At 42.7% G+C, this 27,149-nt stretch overlaps 1 protein-coding gene across 1 annotated transcript in view; it reads left to right on the plus strand.

The window, feature by feature from the left end:
• ATIC (5-aminoimidazole-4-carboxamide ribonucleotide formyltransferase/IMP cyclohydrolase) overlaps positions 1-27,149 on the plus strand; it is a 108,346-nt gene that overhangs the window by 47,867 nt on the left and 33,330 nt on the right. Inside the window, exons 9-14 of the mRNA XM_070732228.1 lie at positions 2,395-2,520; positions 2,780-2,887; positions 3,261-3,346; positions 15,048-15,137; positions 16,907-17,035; positions 19,878-19,970. Coding sequence (XP_070588329.1) covers positions 2,395-2,520; positions 2,780-2,887; positions 3,261-3,346; positions 15,048-15,137; positions 16,907-17,035; positions 19,878-19,970 — 632 coding nt within the window. The remainder of the gene's footprint in view (positions 1-2,394; positions 2,521-2,779; positions 2,888-3,260; positions 3,347-15,047; positions 15,138-16,906; positions 17,036-19,877; positions 19,971-27,149) is intronic.

The following is a 27,149-nucleotide window of genomic DNA, read 5'->3' on the forward strand; positions in this document are numbered from 1 at the left end:
CGAGCAGCAGCAGGGTGGGAATGGCGAAAGTGCACACACACGGCACATACTTTATTCAGCAGCGCCGACATGTCTGGATAATGGGTCAGGAACGTCTGCACCACTAAGTTGAGCACATGCGCCAGGCAAGGGATGTGCGTCAACCCCGCTCAGCCCAAGGCTGCCACAAATTTCCACCCGTTGTCGCACACCACCTTGCCAGGCTTCAGGTGCAGCGGCAGCAACCACTCGTCTGTCTGCCCCTGGATGCCGGTCCACAGGTCTTGGGCAGTCTGTGGTCTCTCAACCAAGCAGATGAGTTTTAGCACCGCCTGCTGCCATTTCCCCGTGGCTGTGCTCAAATCGGTAGTTGCTGCGCTGCGCTTACTGCATGTGGAGGGTGAAGAGGAGGAAGCAGAGGAGGAGGAGGAGGCTGCAACAGGAGGCAACTACTGATGTCCAGCAATCCTGGGTGGTGGAAGGATATGCGCTAAATTGCTTACCACCTCATTCCCAGCCGCCACTACATTCACCCAGTGGGCAGTGAGAGAGATGTACCGACCCTGGCCATGTTTACTGGTCCACGTGTCAGTGGTGATGTGGACGCGGGAACTGACAGCATTGCGCAGTGCACATCTAACTTTCTCCACTACATATTGGTGCAGGGTAGGGATGGCCTGGCGTGAAAAGTAGTATCCGCTGAGAATGACATATCGTGGGACAGCCATTTCCATAATTTTTTTGAAACTTTCTGTATCCACCAGTAGGGGAGCATTCCAAATGCCAGCAGCTTTGAAATGCTGGCATTAAGTGCCTGGGCTTGTGGGTAAGATGGGCCGAACGTCCGCTTTCTCTCCAAAGTTTGAGGAATGGACAGCTGAAAGCTTCCCTGGGATGGTATGGAAGGCTTGGCGATGGTGGTGCTGCTGCTGCTGTTGGTGGAGGTGGTGTTGGTGGTGATCTTATATTGTCCCTTTGGGGAGAGACAGATGGCCTTGTTGTTGGGGAGCCAGGGGCAGGGGCCGAGGCAGCCATAGCAGAAGAGGAAGACCAAGACATTTGAATACTTTTTAAGGTATTGCTACCATCGAAGCTCATGTTTTCTATTCAGGTGCCTGGTCAAAAGTTCATTTTTTTATTTTTATGCAATAATTCTACAAGAGACTTTCTGTCGGCAATAAATACAGTTAATGTATTTTCTCTAATCAAAGAATCTCTCAATTTCACCAATCATTCCTCGATAGTGGATAATCTTTCCATCTCTGTGTACACAGTACTTTCACAGCTGTTATTAAATATTGAAATAATCTTCCAATAAGTGGCTATCTGTTAATCTTAAAAATAATAGTTGTGGCTTCAATATTAATTTTAAAAATTCTCTGTATCAAAGCATATATTTGGATTAGCTTTTTTACACCAGGAGTGGATTAAATGTCCCTTCGTGTTGTTCACTTTTCAAAATACGTTTGAAGTATCTTTATACTTTCTAGAAAATTTATCTGGCATCATGCCAATGATGTTTCATTTTATAAAAAATACAATTTAATCACATGCTTTCCAATTGATATATTATTTCCAGAAATTGATAGCCCACTTTATCATAGATTTTGCACCATCTTGTCCTTTCTCTGCTTCAGGTTTTAATGATGTTTGTACATGTTCCTCAACAATAGACAATTGTATTTCAAATTCTGATCTACTTTCCTTTATACCATTTTAAATCTTTCAGATAACTGTACATGGGAGAACCATTGATAACTACATGTAGCCCTTGACTTACAACAGTTTAGTGAACCCTCGAAGTTAACAATTGCACTGAAAACTCTGGCATATTACTCTTTTTCACACTTAATGACCTTTGCAGCATCCCCGTGATCATGTAATTTACATTCGGATGCTTCACAAGTGCTTCATAATTATGACTGTTGCTGCCTCCCAAAATCATGGGATCACTTTTTGCAACCCTTTGACAAGCAAAGTCAATGGGAAAGCCAGATTCAATTAACCACCCTGTTACTAATTTAACAACTGTAGTGATTCATTCAACAAATGTGACAAGAAAAGTCTTAAATGGGACAGACCTCACTTAGCAACATAAATTCTGGAATCAATTGTGGTTATAAGTCAAGGACTACCTTGACTTCTGTTATAGTTGTTATTTTAATTTCATTATAAAATCCCCTTGATAATTTTCCCATAAGTCCTGATATGTCAACCATTTGTTTTTATTGGGACTTCTCTTTTACACTATGCTTATTGAGCTGAGATCCATAAAGTGGTTTTCGAGCACAGTTTATAGCTATTCACAACTGCTGTTCTAACTTGAATTGATGACAGATGTAGTCTACACATGCTTTTGGTGCTATCTTACAGAATGGCTTTTATAACTGAGTGAGCCTTTTCATCTCTTCACAGTTCTGAATGGTTCCCCAGGGTTTATAAATCTATGTGATGCTCTGAATGCCTGGCAGTTGGTCAGGGAATTGAAGCAAGCATTGGGCATTCCCGCTGCCTCTTCATTCAAGCACGTCAGTCCAGCAGGTAATGCTGAACTTCCAAGTTCTCACCAGTTTTTGACATGATCTTGTAAAAAAAACATGACAGGGTTTTAGCTAAAGAAATTGACTTTCTAACAAAGTTGTGTATAATGTAATGAAAAACAATGATGTGGGTTATTTAAGTGGAATAGAAACAATCATGGGTCTCAGGAAACATGTGGGTAATAATGTTACACTTTAGTAACTTGAGAAGTCACCTTCAGACCTCTGAAAAGCAGCTCTTATTGTCTTTCACTTACTAGGTGCCGCTGTTGGTGTGCCCCTCAGTGAGGAAGAAGCTCAGGTCTGCATGGTGCGTGACTTGTACCCTACTCTAACACCCTTGGCAACCGCATATGCCAGAGCAAGAGGTGAGTGGGGTCTCAAAAGAAGACCATATTTTCATTTAACATTCTGGTTAAAATTGTCTGTATAATGATGGTAGACAATGGGACTGGCCAAACTGTTTAAGGCATTTTCTCACATCTGTCTTTCAGAAATGACTGACAACTTCGTACTATTCAAATACTTTATAAATGCCAGTTGCTATAAAGTAGTTGAAAGATACTTGATTTGTCAAGCAGCAAGTAAAGAAAAAGCTTCTACATATTTTAAAGCTTTAAAGCTGGATCCAGCCTGGAGCAGGTTCCATCCAGTTGCTGTGTTTCTTTATAACATGGGTATTTCTACATAATACGGGTCTTACTCAATGAGAGTTTCTCAGTTTGAAAACATTTTTTCCAGGTGCTGATAGGATGTCATCTTTTGGGGATTTCATTGCTTTGTCGGATATCTGTGATGTTCCTACAGCTAAGATCATTTCAAGGGAGGTCAGTGACTAGCATTTTCTCCTACAGTCATAATTGCAGTGAAAATAATTATATCAGTGTATGACTGCCCAGAGTCACCTTGTAAATTATTAATAAAGTAAGTAAGTAAGTAAGTAAGTAAGTAAGTAAGTAAGTAAGTAAGTAAGTAAGTAAGTAAGTAAGTAAGTAATGACAATGCATTTGGGGATAGTTGGGGGACTTCATGGGTCTTCATGGGTATCTTAAGCTTTGTGAAACATTAAGAGATTGATTTCGTCCCCCACAGTCCCGCAAATAAGGCTAGTTTTTATCCATATCCCCAACAACCAAGACACAAGCTCTAAACTTAGAGGAGATCACAACATCATGGTTACATACCCTGTGCTCTAATAATGATTCTAACCATAGTAATTATATACTCCTGCACTAGAGGATTGATCTTATCCTACTTCTAGTATTTATAATAAACTGGAACTTGGGAAAGTAGTGCTTTCAAACATGGAATTGTAAAAGGATTTTATGAAAGTGAAAAGGATGCTGATAATATTTTAATTCTGCAGTGCTGGTTAAGGGCTCCCAGAATAGGCAACTCCAGTTGAGGGAGCATTTAAGCTTTTTCTGGTTGGCTGCAAACTGCAAGAAATTGCACAGCAAACAGATTAACAGAGTTGGATGCCCAGTCAGGAGACCCTACATCATTTCTGACAGATGGCAGTCTAATATCCTCTGGAAAGCTTCCAATGATAAAAGCTCCCATAATTTCTGAAGGCAAGCGGTTTCATTGATTAATTGTTCCCATTGTCAGTGCTGAGAGAACTTCTGGTCAGCTCCAGTGTAGGTTGTGAGGAACCCCACAAGTATATGCCAAAATGGCACTTAGGATCCACAATTGTTGGCTGTGGACTTTGCATGGACTTTGTTCTGAGCCACAGAACATTCCCACCAACCCCCATTTATTTTTTTTACCCCCAATAAATTTTATTATTTTTGATCTTTCAACATCTCATGTCGTGAGCATTTGCTTTCTGAGTTTCATACATCCATATAATAGTCTTAACAATATATAGTGGTACCTCAAGATACGAACCTAATTGGTTCCAGGGGGAGGTTCGTAAGACAAAAGGTTCGTAAGACGAAACATTGTTTCCCATAGGAAACAATGTAAAGTCAATTAATCCGTGCAACAACAAAAAAAAACCCCGCAAAAAAACGCTGCGGCCCGGCTGTCACCTTTTAAAACAGCTGGGGGGGGGGGAGCTTCCCAGCAGCCTCCCGAACCCGGAAGTTTGGCAAAAGTTCGGGGTTCGGGAGGCTGCTGGGAAGCCCCGCAGCTCGGCTGTCACCTTTTAAAACAGCCGGGAGGCTTCCCAGCAGCCTCCTGAACCCCATCGCCAAACCCTCCATGCACTTCGCCCTGAATGCCTCCTGGCTCAAGCTGGTGGCGGCAGACTGCCTTTGGGTTTTCGGCTCGGGGGGGGGAGCAGGAGGACCTTCCTAACTCCCTCCTCCCCGAGCCAAAAACCCAAAGGCGGTCTGCTGCCGCCGCTTGAGCCAGGAGGCATTCAGGGCGTGGAGGAATGGGAAGCTCAAACGCCGGTGGCTTCAGCTTCCCATTCCTCCATGCACTTCACCCTGAATGCCTCCTGGCCACCTGGCAGAGCGCTCGCAGCCAGCGGGGGACAAAAGAAAGGCCAGCACCTGGCTCCTGCCTCTCCGGAGCCGCCAACCGAGTGGAGCAGCGGCGCGGGGAAGGAGAGAGAGAAGCAGGCGGCGGCGGGGGGGGGGGACAAAAGGCAGGCCAGTGCCCGGCTCCTGCCTCTCCGGAGCCACCGACCGAGCGGGGCGATCTTCTGCCGGCCATGGGCGAAGGGTAGGGAAGCCGGCGGCTGTAGCAACTGGTGCAAAATGCCCAGCCCAGCCCCCCGGAGGCGTTTTCCTGGAAGGAGTGCCATCACCACCACTGAGCTTTTTGTAATCTGTTTCAATTTTCTTCACTCCCCCCCCAACATTCCCCGCCAAGCCCCGCCTTGCTTCGCTTGACTGGTCGGAGGACACGACATTCACCGCCTCCCGTGCTTCCTTCAGCTTTGCGATTGGGCAGAGTGACGGGAGGCGCGTCCATAGGCTTGGCCGGGTCGGCGCAGCACCCTCCCTTCGCCAACCCTTTGGCGGTCACCGGTGGGGTTAGGCTGCCTCATCACTGACTTCGCTGCCCCCGCCCCACCCACCCCTCCGCCACCACTTAGGTTAACCTTCCCCGTCAGCCAACATGAGCGGTAAGGAAGGGACCATCGTGTCCGGGCGGGGAGCACCGCCTTCTTTCTCTTTTTCCCGCCCCTCCCAGCCCAGCCCCCCAGGCGGGGAGGGGGGGAGATCCGAACGGGGGAGGGGTAACGATTCTGGGGAGGGGGAGTCGGTGACGAGGCAGCCAAACCCACCGGTGACCGCCAAACGGTTGGCGAAGGGAGGGTGCTGTGCCGACCTGGCCAAGCCTATGGACGCGCCTCCCGCCGCTCTGCCCAATCGCAAAGCCAAAGGAAGCACGGGAGGCGGTGAATGTCGTGTCCTCCGACCATTCAAGCGAAGCAACGTGGGGTTTGGCGGGGAATGTTGGGGGGGGGGAGTGAAGAAAATTGAAACAGATTACGAAAAGCTCGTTGGTGGATGGCACTCCTTCCAGGAAAACGCCCAGCTGCTGCCCGATTGCTCTTAGCCGGCGGGATGCAAAGTGCTGGGGTGGGTGCGGTGTCCTGACAGCCCCCCCACCCCAATGCGAGTGGCGGGGAGTCGCCCATGGCCGGCAGAAGATCGCTCTTGCTGACCTGATGCCTCTCGGGGAAGCTGGGCAAGAGCGATCTTCTGCCGGCCATGGGCGACTCCCCACCGCTCGCCCACGGCCGGCAGAAGATCGCTTCCCCGCGAGGCATCAGGTCAGCACCCCTCTGTCCCACCCATCGCCCATATTCCCCCCCACCACCGCTGGCTGCGAGCGCTCTGCCAGGCGGCCAAGAAGCATTCAGGGCGAAGTGCATGGAGGAATGGGAAACTGGCGGTGGCGGCGGAGGGGGATACGGGCGATGGGTGGGACAGAGGGGCCGGGTTAAGTCTCCTTCGACAGCTGGGGAACTGCCCGGCTTTGTTGTTTTGGCTGCAGCAGGTGCTGTGGTGGGGACCTTTGGGTTTTTGGCTGGGGGGGAAGGTGAAGCACTGGGGTGGGGTGGCCGGCCCTCCTGCCTCCTCCCCCAGCCAAAAACACAAAGCCAGGCAGCCCCCAGCCGCCAAAGGAGCCTCCTGATTCTCCCCGCTTCTCTGTCCCGCTCATTGCCCGTGTCCGGCAGAAGCTGTTGCCCGATTGCTCTTAGCCGGCGGGATGCAAAGTGCTGGGGTGGGGTGGGTGTCCTGACAGCCCCCCACCCCAATGCTTCACCTCCCGCCGGGCAAGAGCTCTCGGGTGGCAGCTTCTGCTGGATACGGGCGATGAGTGGGACAGAGGGGCGGGGTTAAGGCCAGGTGGCTGGGCTCTGCAACAGAGACCCGGCGGGCGGGAGAGCGGAGCCCACATGGCGTTCGGCTTCGGGAGGCTGCTGGAAATCCGCCCGGCTGTTTTAAAAGGTGACCGCCGGGCTGGGGGGCTTCCCAGCAACCCCCCGAACCCCGAACCTGGAAGTTCGGCAAAGGTTCGGGGTTCGGGAGGTTGCTGGGAAGCCCCCCAGCCCAGCTGTCACCTTTTAAAACAGCCGGGCGGCTTTCCAGCAGCCTCCCGAAGCTGAACGCCAAACCCGAACTTCCGTGTTCGGTGTTCGGAGGCTCCTGGGAAGCCCCGCCGCCCGGCTGTCACCTTTTAAAACAGCCGGGGGGCTTCCCAGCAGCCTCCCGAACGCCGAACCCGGAAGTTCGGGTTTGGCGTTCGTAACACGAAAAAAGTTCGTAAGAAGAGGCAAATTTTTTCTGAACCCCGGGTTCGTATCTTGAGTTGTTCGTAAGACGAGGGGTTCGTATCTTGAGGTACCACTGTATATGGTTTTTAAATAGTAACAATTCATTATGATTTCATTTTAATACATCTCTCATGTTTCTTTTCATCTTAATATCTACCCCGTAGTGTCAGTTCTCCAAATAGCATCTGAGAAATAAATCAGATTGCAGTTCAATTCTCTCATCCAAGGTTCAATTTATTAACAGAGCCATGTTGGTTACACTGTAGCCATCCCGTTACTAACTTCCTTCCAGTACCCCACCCAGGTTAAAGTTCATTCCTCATTCCCACACTCACAAGTTCATCACGATGACCAGTCCGGTTGCAGGGATTCCACTTACCTCCTCCTTACATCTGCTGGTGCAGAACAAAAAATGACCTTGGACTCCAAGAAAGAAATTTGTTGTGGCTAGTAACTTTCCCTCTCATGCAACTACCCTACCCCATAACTATGATACTAGTCTACTGTGGCAGGCCAAAGTCATTAACTCCAAATAATGGGTTCGGCCTAACAAGTTTATTAAAAATTACTTTTCTATTAAACTAATTTAACATGCACATTCTTATGCACAATTCAAGGTGTTGGTTATTACCAATAAAGCCCTACACGGTTCAGGGCTGGACTATTTATGGGATCGCCTCTTGCCGCATACCTCCCAGAGATCTATAAGAGTATACAGAGTTGGCCTCCTCTAGGACCCGTCGACTAAGCAATGCAGATTGGTAGGGAAGGACCTTCTCTGTTGTCACCCCGACTATGGAATCAACTCCCACCAATTGTACATGGGGATCTTGATCAGAAAGAGAAGGCAAAACCCTCCCTTTCCCTTGACCCCCAACCAATGGTACTCAAGGGAATCCTTCCTGCCTCAACCAACATAGAGGCAGCACAGGGACATCCGTTTCAATAACCACCGATACACTTGGCATCCATGAATCTGTCTAATCCGGCCTTGAAGCTATCAAGGCTGACAGCTGTCACAACTTCTTCTGGAAGTGAATTCCATAAACCAATGACCCTCTGGGTGAAGAAATATTTCCCTTTATTTGTCCTTGCTTTCTTATCTATGAGCTTACCTAGTATTGTGTGATAGAGAAAAGAATTTTTCTCTATCCACCTTTTCTATCCCATGCATGATTTTATACACTTCGATTAAAGTCACCCCTTAAACGTCATCTTTCAAGGCTGAAGAGACGAAGGCGTTGCAACCTGGTTTCATAAGGGAGGTGCTCCATTTCCTTGATCATACTTTTTTTTTTTGCACCTTTTCCAGTTCCATTATATCCTTGTTGAGGTGAGGTGACCAGAACTGTGCACAATATTCCAAGTGTGGTCTCACCATCGATTTGTACAGAGGCAGTACAACACTTACTATCTTATTTTCGATTCCTAATCATGCCAAGCATGGAATTTGCTTTTTTTACTGCTGCTGCGCACTGGGTTGACATCTTCATTGAGCTGTCCACCAAAATCCCAAGATCCCTTTCTTGGGTTGTCTCAGAAAGCTTGGTCCCCATCAGTTGGTAGGTATAATTGGGGTTCTTTGCCCCAATATGCATAACTTTGCACTTGTTTAGGTTAAAATGCATTTGCCACTGTTGCCCACTCACTCAATTTCGAGAGATCCTTCTGGAGCTCCCAACAATCAGTTTCACTTTTCACTACCTGAAACAATTTAGTGTCATCAGCAAACTTTGCTACCTCACTATTTACTTCTACATCCAGATCATTAATGACTAAATTAAAAAGTAAAGGTCCCAAAACTGAACCTTGGTGTACACCACTTCTCACTTCTTTCTATCCAGAGAATTGTCCATTTATTGCCACCCTTTGCTTCCTACAATTTAGCCAGTTACCAATCCAGGACAAGACGTGTCCTCTACTTCCATGGCTGAAGAGCTTTTTTAGGAGCCTTTGGGGAGAGACTTTGTCAAAAGCCTTTTGAAAGTCAAGATATACAATATCAAATGGGTCCCCTTTATCTACCGTATTTTTCGGTGTATAAGACGCACCGGTGTGTAGGATGCACCTAGATTTTAGAGGAGGAGAACAAGGAAAAAAGTATTCTGAACCAAATGGTGTAGTATTAAATAGTAATAGTAGAATAGAATAGAATAGAATAGAATAGAATAGAATACTTTATTGGCCAAGTGTGATTGGACACACAAGGAATTTGTCTTGGTGCAGATGCTCTCAGTGTACATAAAAGAAAAGATACATTTGTCAAGAATCATGTGGTACAACACTTAATGATTGTCATAGGGGTCAAATAAGCAATGAAGAAACAATCAATATTAATAAAAAATCTTAGGATAGGAACAACATAGATATCAGAGTTGCCCCCACCCTCCTAGCCTTTCGTAAGCTCCTTAAAACCCACCTCTGTCGTCAGGCATGGGGGAATTGACATGTTCCTTCCCCCTAGGCTTATAAAAATTTATGTATGGTATGCTAGTGTGTATGATTGGTTTTAACTTGTGGTGTTTTAAAATTAATTTAAATACAGTATTGGATTTGTTTACATTGTATGGCGATTGCTGTGAGCCACCCCGAGTCTGCGGAGAGGGGCGGCATACAAATCTGATTAATAAATAATAAATAAATAATAAACATAGGTTACAACAAAGTTACAATCATACAGTCCTAAGTGGGAGGAAATGGGTAATAGGAATGATGAGGAAAAAAAACTAGTAGTAGTAGTGCAGACTTAGTAAAAAGTTTGACAGTGTTGAGGGAATTATTTGTTTAGTAGAGGGATGGCATTCAGGGAAAAAACTGTTCTTTTGTCTAGTTGTTTTGGTGTGCAGTGTAATAGTAACCTCTCCAGCCACGAGGGGGTGGGTTTGTGGTTCCTGGTATTTTCTGTGGGAGATGTCTCCCTTCTTTCCTTCCTTTCTTCCCTCCCTTCCTCCTTCCTTCCTCTTTCCCTCCCTCTCTCTTTCCCTTTTCTTTCTTTCTCTCAACTTCTCTCTCTCTCTTTTCTCCCTCTATCCTTTTTGTTCTCATTCTCTCTCTTTCATTTCTGTTTTTCTCTCCTTCCTCTTTTTTATTATTATTATTATTATTATTATTATTATTATTATTATTATTATTATTTATTAGATTTGTATGCCACCCCTCTCTGTAGACTCTTCCTCTCCCTTTTACTTTCTCTCACCTTCTCTCTCTCATTTGTTTCCCTCTTCCCCCTCTCTCAATCTTTCCCTCATTTCTCTCGCACTCTCTCCCTTTCATTTCTGTTTTTCTCTTCCCTCTCCCTCTCATCCCTTCTCTCTCTCATTTGTTTGTTCTTCCTCTCCCCGTTCTTTCCCTCCATCAGTTTCTCATTTTTCTCTTTCTCCTTTTCTCTCACATTCCCTCCCCACTCTCTTTCCCTCTGTCTCTGTCTCTCCGGGGACAAGCCAGCACCTTACCCCACTTCTTCTTAGCTTGTCCTCTGGGGATGAGTGGGGTGTGAGGCATCCAACTGGTGGATGAGCCCGTGGGGCAGCTTCAATCATCCGAACGGGCTTGGCTCCATCAGCCCCCACCACCTCTGCTCGGAGCACCTTTGTCAACCACTGCGCCCGCCAAAGGCGGGAAATTAGGGTGGGGGCCATTGTTCAGTCTAAGCTGCGCGCATGTGCGCACGCGCACCCCAAAACACCCCCTCCACACACATTTTTCCAAGGGCGTGCAAGGAGCTGCGGCCGCCCCCCCAGTGCCTACGGCCACCTCGTGCCACTGGCTTCTTGCCGCTGCCCCCCTGCCCGCCCGCCTGATCCGCCTCTCTTTCTCCTCTCCACTTCCCGCCTTGGGGCACGGCTCCTCCTGCAGCAGCGGTGGCAGCTGCAGCTCCTCGTCCTCCCCATCCGGCCGCTAGCTGCTCCGAGCACTTTGGGAACGCCCAACCCTCTCGCAGTCCCTTCACCGAGAGTGCTTTCGTCCCGGGCTGTCAGCGAGGGAGCTGCAGGAGAGGCGGGGCAGGCGTTCTTCTCACAGCGGAGGCAGGCGAAGGTGATTTTCAATGTTGGGTGTGCGCGCTCCCCATCCCCCTGCCAGCCCGCCTGGAACATTCAAAATAAGAAAAACCTTATTTTTTTAACCTTTAAGGGGTTAAAACCATCAAGTACTGCCCCTTCTCATTGAAAATCACCTTCGCCGGCCTCCGCTGTGAGAAGAATGGAGAGAGAACAAGAGAGAGTGAGAGCAAGAGACAGAGCAAGAGAGAGAGAGAGAGAGAGAGAAAGAGGGGGGAGAGAAAGAGAGATAGCAAGAGAGGGAAAGATTGAGAGAGAGAGAAAGAAAACAAGAGAGAAAGAGAGAGAGAGAGAGAGAGAGAAAGAATGAGTGAGTGAGAGAGAAAGAAAACCAGAGAAAGTGAGAAAAAGAGAGAGAGCAAGAGGGGGAGAGAGAGAAAGAGAGAGAGAAGAAAGGAAGGAAGAAAGAAAGAGAGAGAGAAAAGAGAGAGAGAGAGAGAGATGAGAGAGGAAGGAAGAGAGAGAGAGAGGAAGAAAGCAAGAGAGAGACAGACAGAGAAAGCAAGAGAGAGAGAAGAGTGGAAGGGAGAGAGAGAGAGAAATGATAGAAAAAAGGGGAGAAAAAAAGAGAAATGAGAAAATGATTGAGGATGACAGGAAAGAGAGAGAAACAGAGAGAAGTGACTCTTGAGGTAAAAAGGTGCATCTTATACACTGAAAAATTATTTGTTATATACTGTCCCTAATGATTGGCTTTCAGTGTCTTGTACCCTTTCATAGCTAAAAATGCTTTTGTCTCAATATCCAGTTGAGACATTTCATCAGAAATCAAATAAGACTATTCTGGATGGATTTATACCCCCAAAGAATTCTAACAAGTTAGTAAGATGGTTTCCATCACTTTGCCTGGAACTGAGGTTAAACTGACTGGTCTATAATTTCCTGGATAAGCTCTGGATCCTTTCTTGAAAATGGGGGTTACATTTTCAACTGTCCAATCCTCAGGTACAGTGCCTGATCTTAGAGAAAGATTATGTATATTTAGCTCAGGAGTCTCAAACCCGCGGCCCGTGGACCAACTGCGGCCCTTGGGACAATGATTTGCGCCCCCCAACTCAATATCAAAGTTTAATGTTAGTACGGCCTGAGTTTGATACGAATTGCACTATTCAGTGTTGTATGCGGAGCTGATGTATATACCTAATCACGATGGGGTATATTGTTCTCAGGGGCGGGACATCAGCCGGGCTTATTGCGAACTTGCGCCATTATCCCAGGCTCAGAAGAGAAGGTGGCCGCGGAAATTGCTACTCAGTGAGACAGAAAAAAAAGCAGAAAAGACGCATTGGCTAAAAAGACCATGTGTCTTTTTGGGAGCACATACTTGTGCGAAAAGCTCTTCTCTACGCTGAACTTCAGTAAGTCCAAGTACAGGTCCAGACTTACTGATGAGTATCTTCAAGCCCTACTAAGGGTCTCAACGTCTTCCTCCCTTAAGCCAAATGTGGCTCGGCTATGCGAGAGTAAGCGCTGCCAGATCTCTAGCACCAAGAAGTAGGCAGAAGAAGACATGTTCAAAACAGTTTATGTTCAATGTTCCATTCATGTTCAGAAAGTTAAATGTTAAAGAACTGTTAATATAGACATATGAATCTGAATAATACCGGTAGTGTTCTATGTCTGCTGTATTATTAGTATTATTTATTATGATTTCTTATGAATTTGTTAATTTATTTTTATTTTTAACACAAAATAAGATGAAAAAATAAAGACACTTGATAACATTGGAATGTTTTTATAAAAGCTTTTCTTGTGGAAAACCTGATGCGACCCAGCCTCACCCAGACTCTATCTCCAGCGGCCCCCGGGTAAATTGAGTTTGAGACCCATGTTTTAGCTAGAAGTTCAGCAATTTCACTCTAGGGTGGATGACATCTGGACCCGGCGATTTGTTGACATTTAGTTTAGAAAGGCATGCAAGAACATCTTGTCTTGTTTATCTCTATCTGGTTTAATTCTTCTAATTTCCTCCCTGAGAAAATTAATTCAGTGGCAGACAAATGTTCACTATCCTCCTCAGTGAAAATGGAGGCAAAAAAGTCATTTAGCCTCTCAGCAATCTCCTTGTCTTCTCCGATTATCCGCTTCTGACCATTGTCATCGAGTGGCCCAACTGTTTTTCTGTTTGGGTTCCTGCTTCTGATGTACTTTTAAAAGGTTTTGTTATTATTTTTAATATTCTTTGCTATATGCTCCTCAAAATCTCTCTTGGCTTTCCTGACTATCGCCATGCATTTGGTTTGCCAGAGTTAGTGATCCTTCCTGTTTTCCTTGGTAGGAAGCGCCTTCCATTTCTTAAATGAGTTTTTCTTCTTTCCAATAACCTCCTTTACCTCATTCGTAAACCATACTGGTATCCTCTTGGACTTTCCAGTCCTCTTTCTTCTTTTAGGAATGCACTTGAGTTGAGCCTGTTGTAACACGTTTTTAAACAGTTTCCAAGCATTTCAGAGGGATTTGGCGGGACCCAGGAGAAGATCCTTCTCTGTGGCGGCCCCGACCCTCTGGAACCAGCTCCCCCCAGATATCAGAGTTGCCCCCACCCTCCTTGCCTTTCGCAAGCTCCTTAAAACCCAACCTCCTTTACCTCATTCATAAACCATACTGGTATCCTCTTGGACTTTCCAGTCCTCTTTCTTCTTTTAGGAATGCACTTGAGTTGAGCCTGTTGTAACACGTTTTTAAACAGTTTCCAAGCATTTCGGAGGGATTTGGCGGGACCCAGGAGAAGAGCCTTCTCTGTGGCGGCCCCGACCCTCTGGAACCAGCTCCCCCCAGATATCAGAGTTGCCCCCACCCTCCTTGCCTTTCGCAAGCTCCTTAAAACCCACCTCTGTCGTCAGGCATGGGGGAATTGAAATTTTCCCTTCCCCCTAGGCTTATAGAATTTATACATGGTATGCTTGTATGTATGATTGGTTCTTTAAATTGGGGTTTTTTAGATTATTTTAATATTAGATTTGTTTACATTGTCTTTCTTATTGTTATTAGCTGCCCCGAGTCTTCGGAAAGGGGCAGCATACAAATCTAATAAATAAATGAATGGATGGATGGATGGATGGATGGATGGATGGATGGATGGATGGATGGATGGATAGATAGATAGATAGATAGATAGACAGACTTTTTTTACTGTTCCTTTTAGTTTCTTTTTTACTATTTTCCTCATTTTGGCGAAATTCCCTCTGAAAGTTTTAGGTCACTGACAATTTGCTATCCATAGTTAAGTTGAAGGTTATTGTGTTGTGATCGCTGGTTCTTATGGGTTTGGTTACAAAGACATAATGAACCAAATCCTGTGCATTAGTTAGAACTAAGTCCAGGATCCCAATTCCCCTGGTTGTTTCCATGACCATCTGCTCAACGGAATAATCAGCTAACATGTCAAGGAACCTTGTCTCTCTTTCATGTGTAGAATAAGAATTTACCCAATCTATTCGGGGATAGTTGAAGTCCCCCATTATGACTACTCTATTTCTTTTTGAGGTCTCCTTAAATTCATTTTCCAAATAGCAATCTGCCTCTGCGGTTTGGTTTGATTTTTCTCTCCCTCACTTTCCAAACTCAGTCCTTACTGGTTCTTCTGAGTGGCTCCTTATCACAGATTGTATAATTCTGATTGTTCCTTTGTACTGTACATAAATATTGCTGTTTCTGCTATGTAAAAATCAGTACTCAAACCTGGTTGTCTTGTTCCACTTCATGGTTTAATCTTTATTTGTGTAGGTGTCTGATGGGATTGTGGCTCCAGGCTTTGAAGAAGAAGCTCTCAAAATTCTATCCAAAAAGAAAAATGGCAGCTACTGTGTACTCCAGGTCAGTGTTTTATTCTTGAGGATAATTGATTTAACTATTTGCCTGTTCCAAATGTGTTCACACAAATGAAGCTAAAAAATGAAGTCTCATTCTTAAACCTCTTTAAAATGCTTCCAAGAGTTTTATATTAGAGCATCAGATATTTTTTTACTGTTAGTGTAGTAATTTGAATGTCTGATCAGTTCTGATTGATTATCTCTTGGTTGCATCTCACACAAGCGCTCTAAAATCCCACCTCTCTAGCCTCCTCCCTGTTCACATAGTTGAGTTTCAGGCCTTTTAGCAAATGTGCATTACCGCTCCTCTGCCCTCAAGCTGGCAAATTTTTCCTTTTATTTTTCCTTTTTTGGGGAGGGGGTTTAAAGGGTGCTTTAGGCTTTTGTATAAATAAAACATTGTGGCTGAAAATTTCAGTCTTACCAATTCTGAGGTCCAAGTGGAGCCCAAAAACAAAAAAAGCTGTCTATCACTCTTGCAGACCAACATGAAACTTTTAACAGTGCCTGTTCTCTGGAATAAGGTACATTGCTAATCCCACTGCTGTAAATATTTGGATGATTAGAGATTTAACAATTTGGGGTTGACCAAGTGAGTTTTGTTTCCAGTTGCTCTCAAAAGCAGAACAGTCCAACTCACCTTTACTAAAAAGGATTCCTTATGTGTTATGAGGTTTCTTCTCCAGTTAAAGAAGTTAGAATTACAAGCCAGTATTCCTAAACAGAAGGTTGCAATTCTGAACATCCTGAACACCAAATATATGCCACTTCAGTATTTTGAACTATATCTTGTTATTGTAAGGACCACCATTTCTTGGAATCTTTTATTTGAAATAATGGTAGTTAAATATTTCAGTAACAAATACTACACCCACAGGCTATGATAATGCTACTGCACAAAGATATTCCAATACATAAAATATTAGACTCTCTACTTCTCACTAGGCTGAAAAACAGAAAACCAATTTGAAATACCATACCACAGTCCTACAGTCTAGATGTAGAATGGAATTAAGATGGGCAATTTTTAATAACTAATAATAAATAGTATTATTTCATTCAAAGAGTAGTAGATGCTTGGAACAAACTTCCAGCAGATGTGGTTGGTAAAATCACTGTAACTGAATTTAAACATGCCTGGGATAAACATATATCCATCCTAAGATAAAATACAGGAAATAATACAAGGGCAGACTAGATGGACCATGAGGTATTTTTCTGCCGTCAATCTTCTATGACAACCAAACAGATCACACGCATCCAACAAAACCATTTCCAGGAATGCAGTTGCCCTGAAAAATATGGAGACACCTGAATAGAAGCAGGACAGGACATGCCAGAACTAAGGTAAAGCTCTTTAAATGGATAATGGCCAGGAGCCAGGAATGCAATTGTGGTGTACCCGAACAAACTATAACACATATAGTTCAACAATGTACCCTCAGGAAATTTCGAGGATCATCGCATGATCTCACAGCAGCAGTCAGAAGCAGTTAGATGGGTAGCTTCCTTAGATACCGAACCATAACTTCCATCCCATTTTAATATGGGTTTACCCTTATGTTATCTCCTTTATTGTATTGTCCACATATCTTTATATATGTGTGTATTTATATATATATATATATGTACACACACACACATACATACATACATACATACATACATACATACATACATACATATTTCCTGACGCTTTATTTTACCATACACTTAATAAATAATAAATACCAAATAATGAGTCAAGGATGTGCAATCTTTTTCTGATTTTAGATGGATCCAACTTTTGAGCCAGATGAAAATGAAATCCGTACTCTCTTTGGATTGCATCTAATGCAGAAAAGGAATGATGGTGTGATTGATAGATCACTTTTCAAAAACATTGTTACTAAAAATAAAAATGTAAGTGGGTAAAAACATGTTTTGATATGGGGTATCTGTAAGTTATATATCTAATAGGTTTGTCATTCTAAATGAAAATGGGATTAGTTCAAATATGAATGCTTAGTCATATTGCATCTGCTGTTAAAATGATCTCTCTCAACAGGGCTGTTAACAATCACTTTTGAAAATTCTGGGTAAGATTGCTTATGAACCAGATAGTGAAAATTGTTGTGTTTGTGCAAGTTCTGTATAGACAATAAATGCAGAGAAGACTTGTTCAAGAACAAGTGGTTACTAAAAATTTTTTTTGGATTTTTTGCTTTATTAATCTGGATTAGGAAAGGGGAAAGGGTTGTGGTCAATTTGGTTTAGTCTTTATACCACTGTTTTGGTGCACTTTCTGCTTGCTTCACAATAGCCAAAAACTATTCTGCAAAATTGAATTTGGGTGGCAAATTTTATTAAAAAGATCTTTTTAGGATTTCTTTGGTAGCCATGATTAGAGACACCAGGTTTGAACTAGGATTATCTGCAAACAGAGGGTCTAGTCACTTGTGAGGCTATATCAGATGTTTAAACCCAGTTGGCATTCAACAAAATTACATAGGCACACCTTTGGAACCCATACCCGACTAAAATACATGGCATGCAGACAATGAATATTAGGAGACAGATGAAAAGTGTGTTGGTGAAACAAAGAACAAAAGGCAATTGAACTTTCTTGAGTTTTTTTCCCCTTTGCAAAAAAACCTTGGAAAACCTTGGATAAGGCTCAAAATGTTTTCAAGGAAAAAACCAAGATAATACAGTTGCCTATTGAAAAAGCACTTTGAGACAACCATGACTTGCCCTTATTTATTTGATAGACATCAAAGTAAGAGAGCTTTTTAAACTGGAATTAATCTCAGACATTTTAAGAAATTGCTTCCCATTAAAAAACATTTTTATTTTAATTCAACCATCCAACTTTTGGTATAGGTAATCCCTAGGTAACCCGCGTTCACAGTGAATGTTCAAAGTTATGCAATTGGCATATTTACGAACAAGTCCTGAAACTATGAATGTTGCAGCAGTTGTTCGCCTTTACAGCTCAGCTCTGCACTTTGCTGTCCAAAACAGAGATTTGGAGGGGCAGGTCTGATATTTTGGCCCACACCTCCAAACCTCCATTTCCTCTCCAGCCTCTCAGCCAAGCGGGCCTGCCCCTCCAAAACTGCATTTTAGCCAGCAAACTGCCAAGCAAGGCCTGTGCAGGCCAAAACAAGAGCTGCGGAGGGACACACATGGCCGAGGCTGGAGAAGAGACAGGTTACTAGAGCTTCACACGGAAGTGACCTAGTGTGGCAGGTTGAGGAGGGGAAGCAATTGTGGGGAGCATGAGGTACTTTAATGGGCCGGGGAGGCCTTGGGTGGTTTTAAGCAGGTGGCTTGTTCCATAAGTAGGCCCCTCACGGCCCCCACCCCAAAATACCTCATGTGCACTTAATGAGCCTCACATTTGATTAGCAAATGTGTTGGCAAAAGGAAGTGATCCTATTCAAGGTACGAGATTCACTCCCATGAATCCTCAGGTTACGAATGGAATGGGCAGGCTCCAATACATTTGTAACTTGAAGACTACCTGTATTTGGAATAATACAATTATGTATGCTGATGGATGATACAATTCAAAGTCAGGGGTCTAATTAATTGCCCAGTGTCTGTCCGTCAGCAGGATAACTCTCTGAAAACTGAACTGAACAGAATGGGACCACAAATGGGACACATTTAGTATACAAAGAAATGGTATGGATCTACCTGGGACTGAAGACAAAAATTGGGGAAAAGTAATATAGTATAATCCTAGGTAACATAGAATGTAGCTGATATTTAAAATAGTGCTGAGTCTTTCATTCTAAACCACCTTCCCCTTCCTGGTCAAGTGACCAGAGAAGAGTTATTATTAAGGAGTTGGAAATAATTCCAGAAACAAATCCAGCATGAATTCCTGATTTTGACTTACAACAAAAATTGGGAACAGAATGAGGTCAGTAATGGCGGACCATTTTTTCCTTGGGTGCCGAAAGAGTGTGGGTGCATGCTATAGCAGAGGCACGAGTGCCCACACCCATAATTCAATGCCTGGGGAGGGCAAAAAACAGCTTCTCCTGCCCCCCCTCCCCCGAGGCTCTCTGGAGGTCAAAAATGGCCAGTTTTCCAAATTCTGGTGGACCCAGTAAGCTCGTGTTTCGCCCTCCCCAGGCTCCAAAGGCTTCCCTGGAGCTGGGGGAAGGTAAAAACACCCTCTCCCATCCCCACCCAGAGGCTCTCTGGAAACCAAAAACAACTCCAAGAGCTTTTGTGTGAGCCAAAAATCAGCTGGGCAGCACACACATGCAGGTTGGAACTGAGCTAGGACAGATATAGCTCTGCATGCCACCTGTGGCACCCGTGCTATAGGTTTGCCATCACTGACATAGGTCATTAAGTGGACAGAGTGAAAGTTGCCTGCTGAAGGATTTTGGCTGTGTTTCTGCAATCTACCAAAGAATTTCAGCTCTCCTCCCCTTGGCAACCTTCCCTCCAGCTTTCTTTTAATTTCCTGAGGAAACTGAGAGAGAAGATTAAAAAGGCTGATCACATGATCATAGGGTGCTTGGCATGGCAAGTATTTGTAGATGCCAAGCACCTGAAATATAGTTACATTGGGGGGGGGGGGATTTTTTGATAGCTGAAAGTAAACCACTTTTCCAAGGCCATTGTAACTTTGAAAAGTTGTTAACTGACTAATCATATGTCAAGGACTATCTGTAGACAGGTTATGTTGTCATTTCCCTTTAAATACCCAAGATGCCTTTGTAATAATATTTCTTTGTTTCAGTTGCCTGATTCAGCTATCAGAGATCTCATTGTTGCCAGCATTGCTGTTAAATACACTCAGTCTAATTCGGTTTCTTATGCCAAGAATGGACAGGTATGTACATGGGACATTTAGAAGACTGTTTTATTGTTCTTCCTGATTTAATATTCAATTTTAAAAGTGATTGCTATCAAAACAGATCTTCCTGTTACAAAATTGTTCCTAATATAAATTTTATATCTTGGACAACAAGAGTTTTCATCTTGTGTGATATGGTCTTCAAGAATATGAAGAGTGCTATGATATCAAGCAGTGATAAGATCATTTACAGTTTCTGTAAAAGCTCATAATTTAAAAATATGTAATCCATGCAGGTTTTAACTAGCATGATCTATAGTCAGTTGTTGAGTGTTCAACAACATTTCACCAATATCCAATTCTCAGATCTGATGTAAACATTTTTACAGATAGTTAAATATTGTGCAAAACTACAATGCTGTCTTTCTGTTATAAAGTTTCATCCAAATTTTGAACTACTGAATCATCAGGGCCCACCCAGTCTGTACATTCTGATGGTGTGGACTTCCTGGCTTTCAGTAGCTCAAATTTAGATGCACGCATTAATCTTCCTCTTCTCACCATCTTTATATAGTGATCCTGAGACATTAATTACGCAATAGATAATTTAGTTTTATTTGTCTGTTTACTGTATTTTTTGGTGTATAAGATGCACCTTTTTACTGCAAAAAAGTGCTTTAAAAATTGAGTGCGTCTTATACATTGAATGTTACCGAGGCCACCTGGCAGCTCAGCCCTGGGGATAGGCAGGGTGCTGGGCATAGCACCAGCAGCAAAGCATCTCTTTCCAGGCGGCTGCCTGGGGCATCTATTTCCAGGCGGCTGACAGGGACAAGACCGGTGCGCCACTTGAGTAGTCAGTCCTGATGGCTCCATCATATTCACACCTCAGGCTGCTCTCAGCCGGGGAGAGACAGCCCCTCCCAGAGCCGCTTGCCCATTCGAGCCTGCCACCCAACAACACAATGGTGGGAGGGCTGATGGAGGGGTCCCTGCAGGCACCCCCCCCAGGTGTAGATGCCTGTGGTGACTAGCTGCCCCATCTGGGGGGGTGCCAGCAGGGACCCCATGAGAAATGCCCATCGTCAGGCAAGTGAGCCAGGGTGCGTGGTGGCAGCTGAGGAGAAGTGGGCGGGCATCCCCTCAGCGCTCTGTGTATTCAGCCAATAGAGAAAGCCTGTGAGGCTGCCTTGATCGGCATGAGAGAGAGCTCAGCTCCATCAACACCCAGCCCAATTTTCTGCCTTTAGGGGTGCTTTTGGGAGGTCTCAGTGAAGCAGGTAAGGTGGGCTCATGTGACGGCAGCTGCAGAGAAGCGGGTGGGTGTCCTCTTGGTGCTCTGCACATCCAACAGGTTGTGTTGGAGAGTGACACGCCCCCACACCCGGCGTCCCTTCGTACCATCCAAACTGGGGATGGTGGAAAGGGAGGGAGGGAGGTAGATAGGAAAGGCAGACCCTGAAACTTTTGAGCAGACAAGGTGTTTTTGCTTGTCTGCTCAAAAAGGCTTTGGAGGAAGACGGAGGGAAAGAGCAGAGGAGAGGGGAGGGGAGGGGGAGAAAACAATTTTCACTTTTTCCTCAACCAGATTAGGATTGCAGCAGTTAAACTGCCCAACGGAGAGCAATGGACCTGTTGTGTATGTGTGTGTGTGTGTGTGTGTGTGTGTAGTGTTATCCTCCAGCCAAGACCTTTCTCCAATGACTGATGGAGGAATTCTGAGGGTTGAAGTCCACTAATCTTAAAACCGTCAAGTTTGAAGATCCCTGAGTTAAGCGTTAGAAGTGCAAGGGTCTTCAAACCTGGCAAGATTAAGGCTTATAGACTTCAATTCCCATTCCTAAAGTAGCATGACTGGTGGAGGAATTCTGGGAATTATTATTATTATTATTATTATTATTATTATTATTATTATTATTAATTAGATTTGTATGCCGCCCCTCTCCGCAGACTCAGGGCAGCACACAGCAATAATAAAAACAATGTATAACAAATCTAATAATTAAAAGTCACTAAAAACCCCTTATTAAAAAGCAAAACATACGCACAAACATACCATGCATAAACTGTATAGGCCCGGGGGAGATGTCTCAATTCCCCCATGCCTGGCGGCAGAGGAGGGTTTTAAGAAGTTTATGAAAGACAAGGAGGGTGGGGGCAATTCTAATCTCTGCGGGGAGCTGGTTCCAGAGGGTCGGGGCCGCCACAGAGAAGGCTCTTCCCCTGGGTCCTGCCAGACGACATTGTTTAATCGACAGGACCCGGAGAAGGCCAACTCTGTGGGACCTAACCGATCGCTGGGATTTGTGCGGCAGAAGGCGATCTCTGAGATATTCTGGCCCACAAGCTTGAAGTCCTTGAAACTGTCACGTTTGAAGTTTATAAAAAGTGTACATGGTTTTAAAAAGTATACATGGTTGTAAAAAGTATTCTGCTACCTTGGTATTTTGTTAAACAATATAATACTACACCATTAGGTTCAGAATACTTTTTTCCTTGTTTTCCTCCTCTAAAACCTAGGTGCGTCTTATACACTGGTGCGTCTTATACACCGAAAAATACGGTACATCCTGGAAGAATATGTGAAGTTAAGCCATTCTTGGCTTAAAGATTAATTTCATGAATGTATCCAAATAATTGGATTGATAATTGGCTTGCCTCATTTATTGAAATGAAAATAAAATTATTCTTAAGAAAGGCTGAAATGCCAAATTGCAAAGCAGGGAAAAAGAGGACTTGAGGAACTACATACAGATTTCTGGCATTATCTCGGAAGATTCTGTGTCTGATCATGTAGCGGTTAATGATATACAAGCCCCTTGAATATAGTAATTACTATTACACAGAAAAGATGTGTTAGAATAATATTTAGGTTAGAATTGTGTCTATTTTTTAATAAGAAAACTTAATTAATAAATAGTGAGTATACTGTATCTTGATGTCAGCAAAAATTATTGAAACACAATTCTTTAATTAGCAAGATAATTGAGCACTGAATTGAATGGTTGTAAGTAAAAAAGATACAAAAAGGCTTGAAAATAATATTTATATACAAAAAGTATGCCTTTCAAATTTGAGAAAAATATTGATTGACATTATGTCCAAAAATAAAGTATGTAATGTGAAATATTGTGCTTGACAATCATATTTGTGAAAAGGATCTTAAAATACTAGCCGATTTCATATTGAATTATACTAGTGTACATGTCTGAAAAACATGTACATAAATTAACATAAATAGTGTGTATTCAGTTCATTCAGTTTTATTGAACCCCAGCTTGAGTACTGAGTGTAGTTTGTGGGAAGGAAGTTCTTTATTGAAAGGAAATATTTCTTAACAATACAGTATGAGTAGTTTAACCATGGAGTCAACTACTCAGAAAGGTAGTTATACTTCCGTACATCAGGTATATTCAATCAGCAGAAAACAGTCATGTCAGGGTTGCTTAATTTGGAATAATTTAGATATTTAGATATTTAATAGTTTGGACTGAATGGGAGAAATGCCATTTCGGAGTATAAGATGCACCCCTTTACCCCCCAAAAGAGGGTGAAAATTTGGGTGCATCTTATACACCAAATATAGCCCCATCCACCTGCCGGCCCCCATCCTTCGGAGGTTTTCAGCCTCCACGTGTCGCATTTTTGGACAGCTCCAGGCCACGGAGATTCTCATTTTCATTTGGAACTTTAAAAGAAACCCTATCACCTTATGGGCATTTAATTGGAGTCTCTGGTCCTGAGACGTCCCATCTTCCTACCTAAAGTCTGGCTTTCTCCCAGCAAGGTCAGATAGAGAGGCAGCAGTTCAGTCCTCCTGGAAGCTGCCATCTCATAAACACATTGCTGGACTTCCCAGCAAGCCCCCTTTTCCTTTGCTGCCTTGGTTGGAGCCCGATTCTTGAAGTGAGAGGTTGGGACTCGTTTGAGGAAGGGGGCACTGCATGAGAGGCAATCATTCCTCTGTCAGTCTGGATTTCCAAAAAATAAAAAATAAAAGACATAGCAAAGCGCCCCGAAAAAAGCTTGCTGGCTTGGTCCAGCCGCTGAGAGAAGGTGGAGGCGGGGAGAGAGAGAAATTTGTGTGTGTGTGTGTGTGTGTGTGTGTGTGTCCCTGCCTCTGCCAGTGCCTGCTGCTGTGCCTCCTCTCTCAGGATTTTCATTTTTTTTCCTTTTGGAAAGCTGGGCTGCAGGAGCAATGAGTGCAACCTCCTCCTCCCCCTCCTTCTCTCACACCCACCACAGCCGGTTAGGGAGAGGAGGGTGGGAAGCCTCCACTGTAGATAGTATAGGCAGCAGGGCTTTCTGACAGTGAGAAGAGGCAGGAAGCAAGAGAGAGCAACACACACACACACAGACATAGACACAGAAAGATGAGGGGAGAAAAAGAGAGAGAAACAGACTGACAAAGGGAGGAAAGTTTGGACGAGGTTGGGAGCGGGCATGTTTCTTGACTTCCAAAGCCATTTAAGTTCCATTTCGCTGATTGCTCTTATAAGAACTCCGCTGCTGCCAAGGCTGCTTATGAGATGGAAGGGTTTGTCCAGGCGCGTATGGTGCAAGGCATGGAGTAAAGCTTGCTTTTGGAAGGCTGCTTTTTTAAAAAAAAATATTTTTATTAAATTTTTATTACAACAAATAAAGAAACAAAAAAAACCTTAAAGAAAAAGTGCCCAACACCAATAAACCCCACCACCATTTAGGGGGTTAAATTATTTCCAATAAATTTCAATTTCTTCCTTAGCTCCGGTTTACATTTCTTTACATACAAAAAGTGATTGGAATTTATTTTTCACATTGTCGTCATCAATTCTACTTAAGATATAACTTTTCACTTTATTTCACCTTATTCCATCGTGCCATCAGCTTCTCCAATTTATTTTCATCAAAGTTATTTAATCTTATTTCCATAATTTCAAAGTGGATGTGGTCCACCATATACCAGTACCAATTCTGGATTGTCCATTTATTACTATCCTTCCACCCTAGTACCACTACTGCTTGAGCGCTTTCCAAAGCTGCTGTTTTGATTTCTTTAAATTCTCGTAATTCCCCATGTTTAACTAATGTTGCTAATTCTTTCGTGATTATCCAATTAATGTTTAGCATATTGTTAATTTCATTCTGTACTTCCTTCCAAAATTTTTGAACTTCAGCACATTCCCAGAGCATATGCATAAAAACTCCTTTTATTTGGCAACCATGCCAGCAATTTCCTTTTCCTTTCCTCTGGATGTGTGCTAGTTTTACTGGCGTAAAGTACCATTTATGTAAAATTTTCCTTCTCATCTCTCTAATTCTTGTGTTCTTCATCTTATATATGTTTTCTACTACTTCTTCCATCTTGTCTTCATTGATCGGTAATTCATTTTGCCAGTATCTTGTTAGGCCTTTAATCACTTCTTCTTCCACTTGTAGTAACATGCTATAAATCTTACTAGCCTCTCTTTTTGAATCATTAATCTTTTCTTTCAATATTTTCTCTAGACAGTTTTCTTCTCTCAAAAATGCTTCTTTAATCTCCGTTTTATTCAAATATTTGCATATTGCATTAATCTGCAACCATTTTTGTTGGCCCAACCACCAATCGAAGCAAGTTCTATTAACTCTTCCATCTGTCTCATATAGTTTTTCTATTCTCATTATGCCTTTATCATTTAATTCCTTTATAACTCTACCTAGGTTAACATCATTATTTATATTTAAAACATGCAACGTTGATAATTTTGAATTCCTATTTGCTAATTTCCCTTGCCATTTTGACCAAATATCTAGAGCTGCTTTCAAAGGATCGGCTAATCTATTAATTTCTATTTTACTCCATTTTTTAAATAGAATCTCTTTATTTTTAATATTGTTAATCTCCCTTTCAAGTTTTACCCACTTCTTTTCTGTCAATGATTATAATTCCATTAATCTTTCTATTTGAAATGCTTCTCTATATAATTCTAAATTTGGGCACCCCCATCCTCCATCTTTTTCTCTGGCAATCAGCCATCATTTCCTTGTTCTAGGTTTTTTATTTCCTTCAATCCAAAAGTTCATTTTATTGTCCCATTCCCTTAGTTTTACTCCTGGGAAAGTACCTGGTAAAACTTGGAATAAGTACATCATTTTTGGAATAATCATCATTTTAAGAGCTCTTATTTTGGCCATTTTTCTCAAACTTTTATCTTTCCACTTTTTAATTTGCTTTTGCATTTTTTTCCATATTAAATTGTAATTTGCCTCAGCAATTTTGTTTGGGTTTTTGAATAACCAAATTCCTAAATACTTCATTTTTTTACATCCTAATTTCAATCCTGAAATTTTTCGTATCTCGATTTGCTCTTTGGGACCTGTATTCAAACTAAATATTTCTGATTTCTCAATATTAATTGAGAGACCTCATTGGTCTTTAAATTCCTGAAGTACAACCATTAATTTTTCCATCATTTCAATGGGGGTTTCAGACAATATTATGGCATGTCCCATTTAATATTTGTTTGTCTTCTTCGGTTAGTTTCTCGTTAATGTCTATCTTTTGCAGAATGACCTGATCTTTTTTATATAACTTTTCATAAAACTCTTTCATTATTTTTTGCAATTCACCATTACTATGTTTTATTACACCTTTTTTGTCCTTTAATGCAACAATACAAGATTTTTCTTTTCTTTTTTAAAAATAATTTGCCATTTGTTTCATTGATTTATTCCCCCATCCCATAATTTTCTGCTTTACAATCAATCTCATATTTGTTGATCCATAAGTCTTAGCTGCTTTTTTTTATTTTTAATAAATTATTCCACTCCCTATTTCTTGTAATTTTCGATCTTTCTTGAATTGACTCAATATCTTTAATTAACTTTTTCCTTTCTACCTCACATTTTTTTAAAATATAGATTTCAGTACTAATACAATTACCTCTCATGAAGGCCTTATGTACATCCCAAATTATTGATTGCTTCATATTTCCCGTATCATTTATTTTAAAATATTCAGTCAATTCTTTTTGGAGTTTCAATTTATCTTCTTCTCTTCCTGACACAAGAGGATTATATCTCCATATTTTTTGTTTATTGTTTGAATCAAATACAGTCACTGCTAATAATGGGGCATGGTCTGATAACCAAATGCTTTCTGTTTCAGCTCTTTTAAAATATGTATTCCCAGTTTTATTCATTAATATATAGTCAATGCAGCTAAACTTATTGTGCCTAGCTGAATAAAACGTA

This window comes from Erythrolamprus reginae, chromosome 1 (assembly GCF_031021105.1).
Source record: "Erythrolamprus reginae isolate rEryReg1 chromosome 1, rEryReg1.hap1, whole genome shotgun sequence".
Taxonomy (NCBI): Eukaryota; Metazoa; Chordata; class Lepidosauria; order Squamata; family Dipsadidae; genus Erythrolamprus; species Erythrolamprus reginae.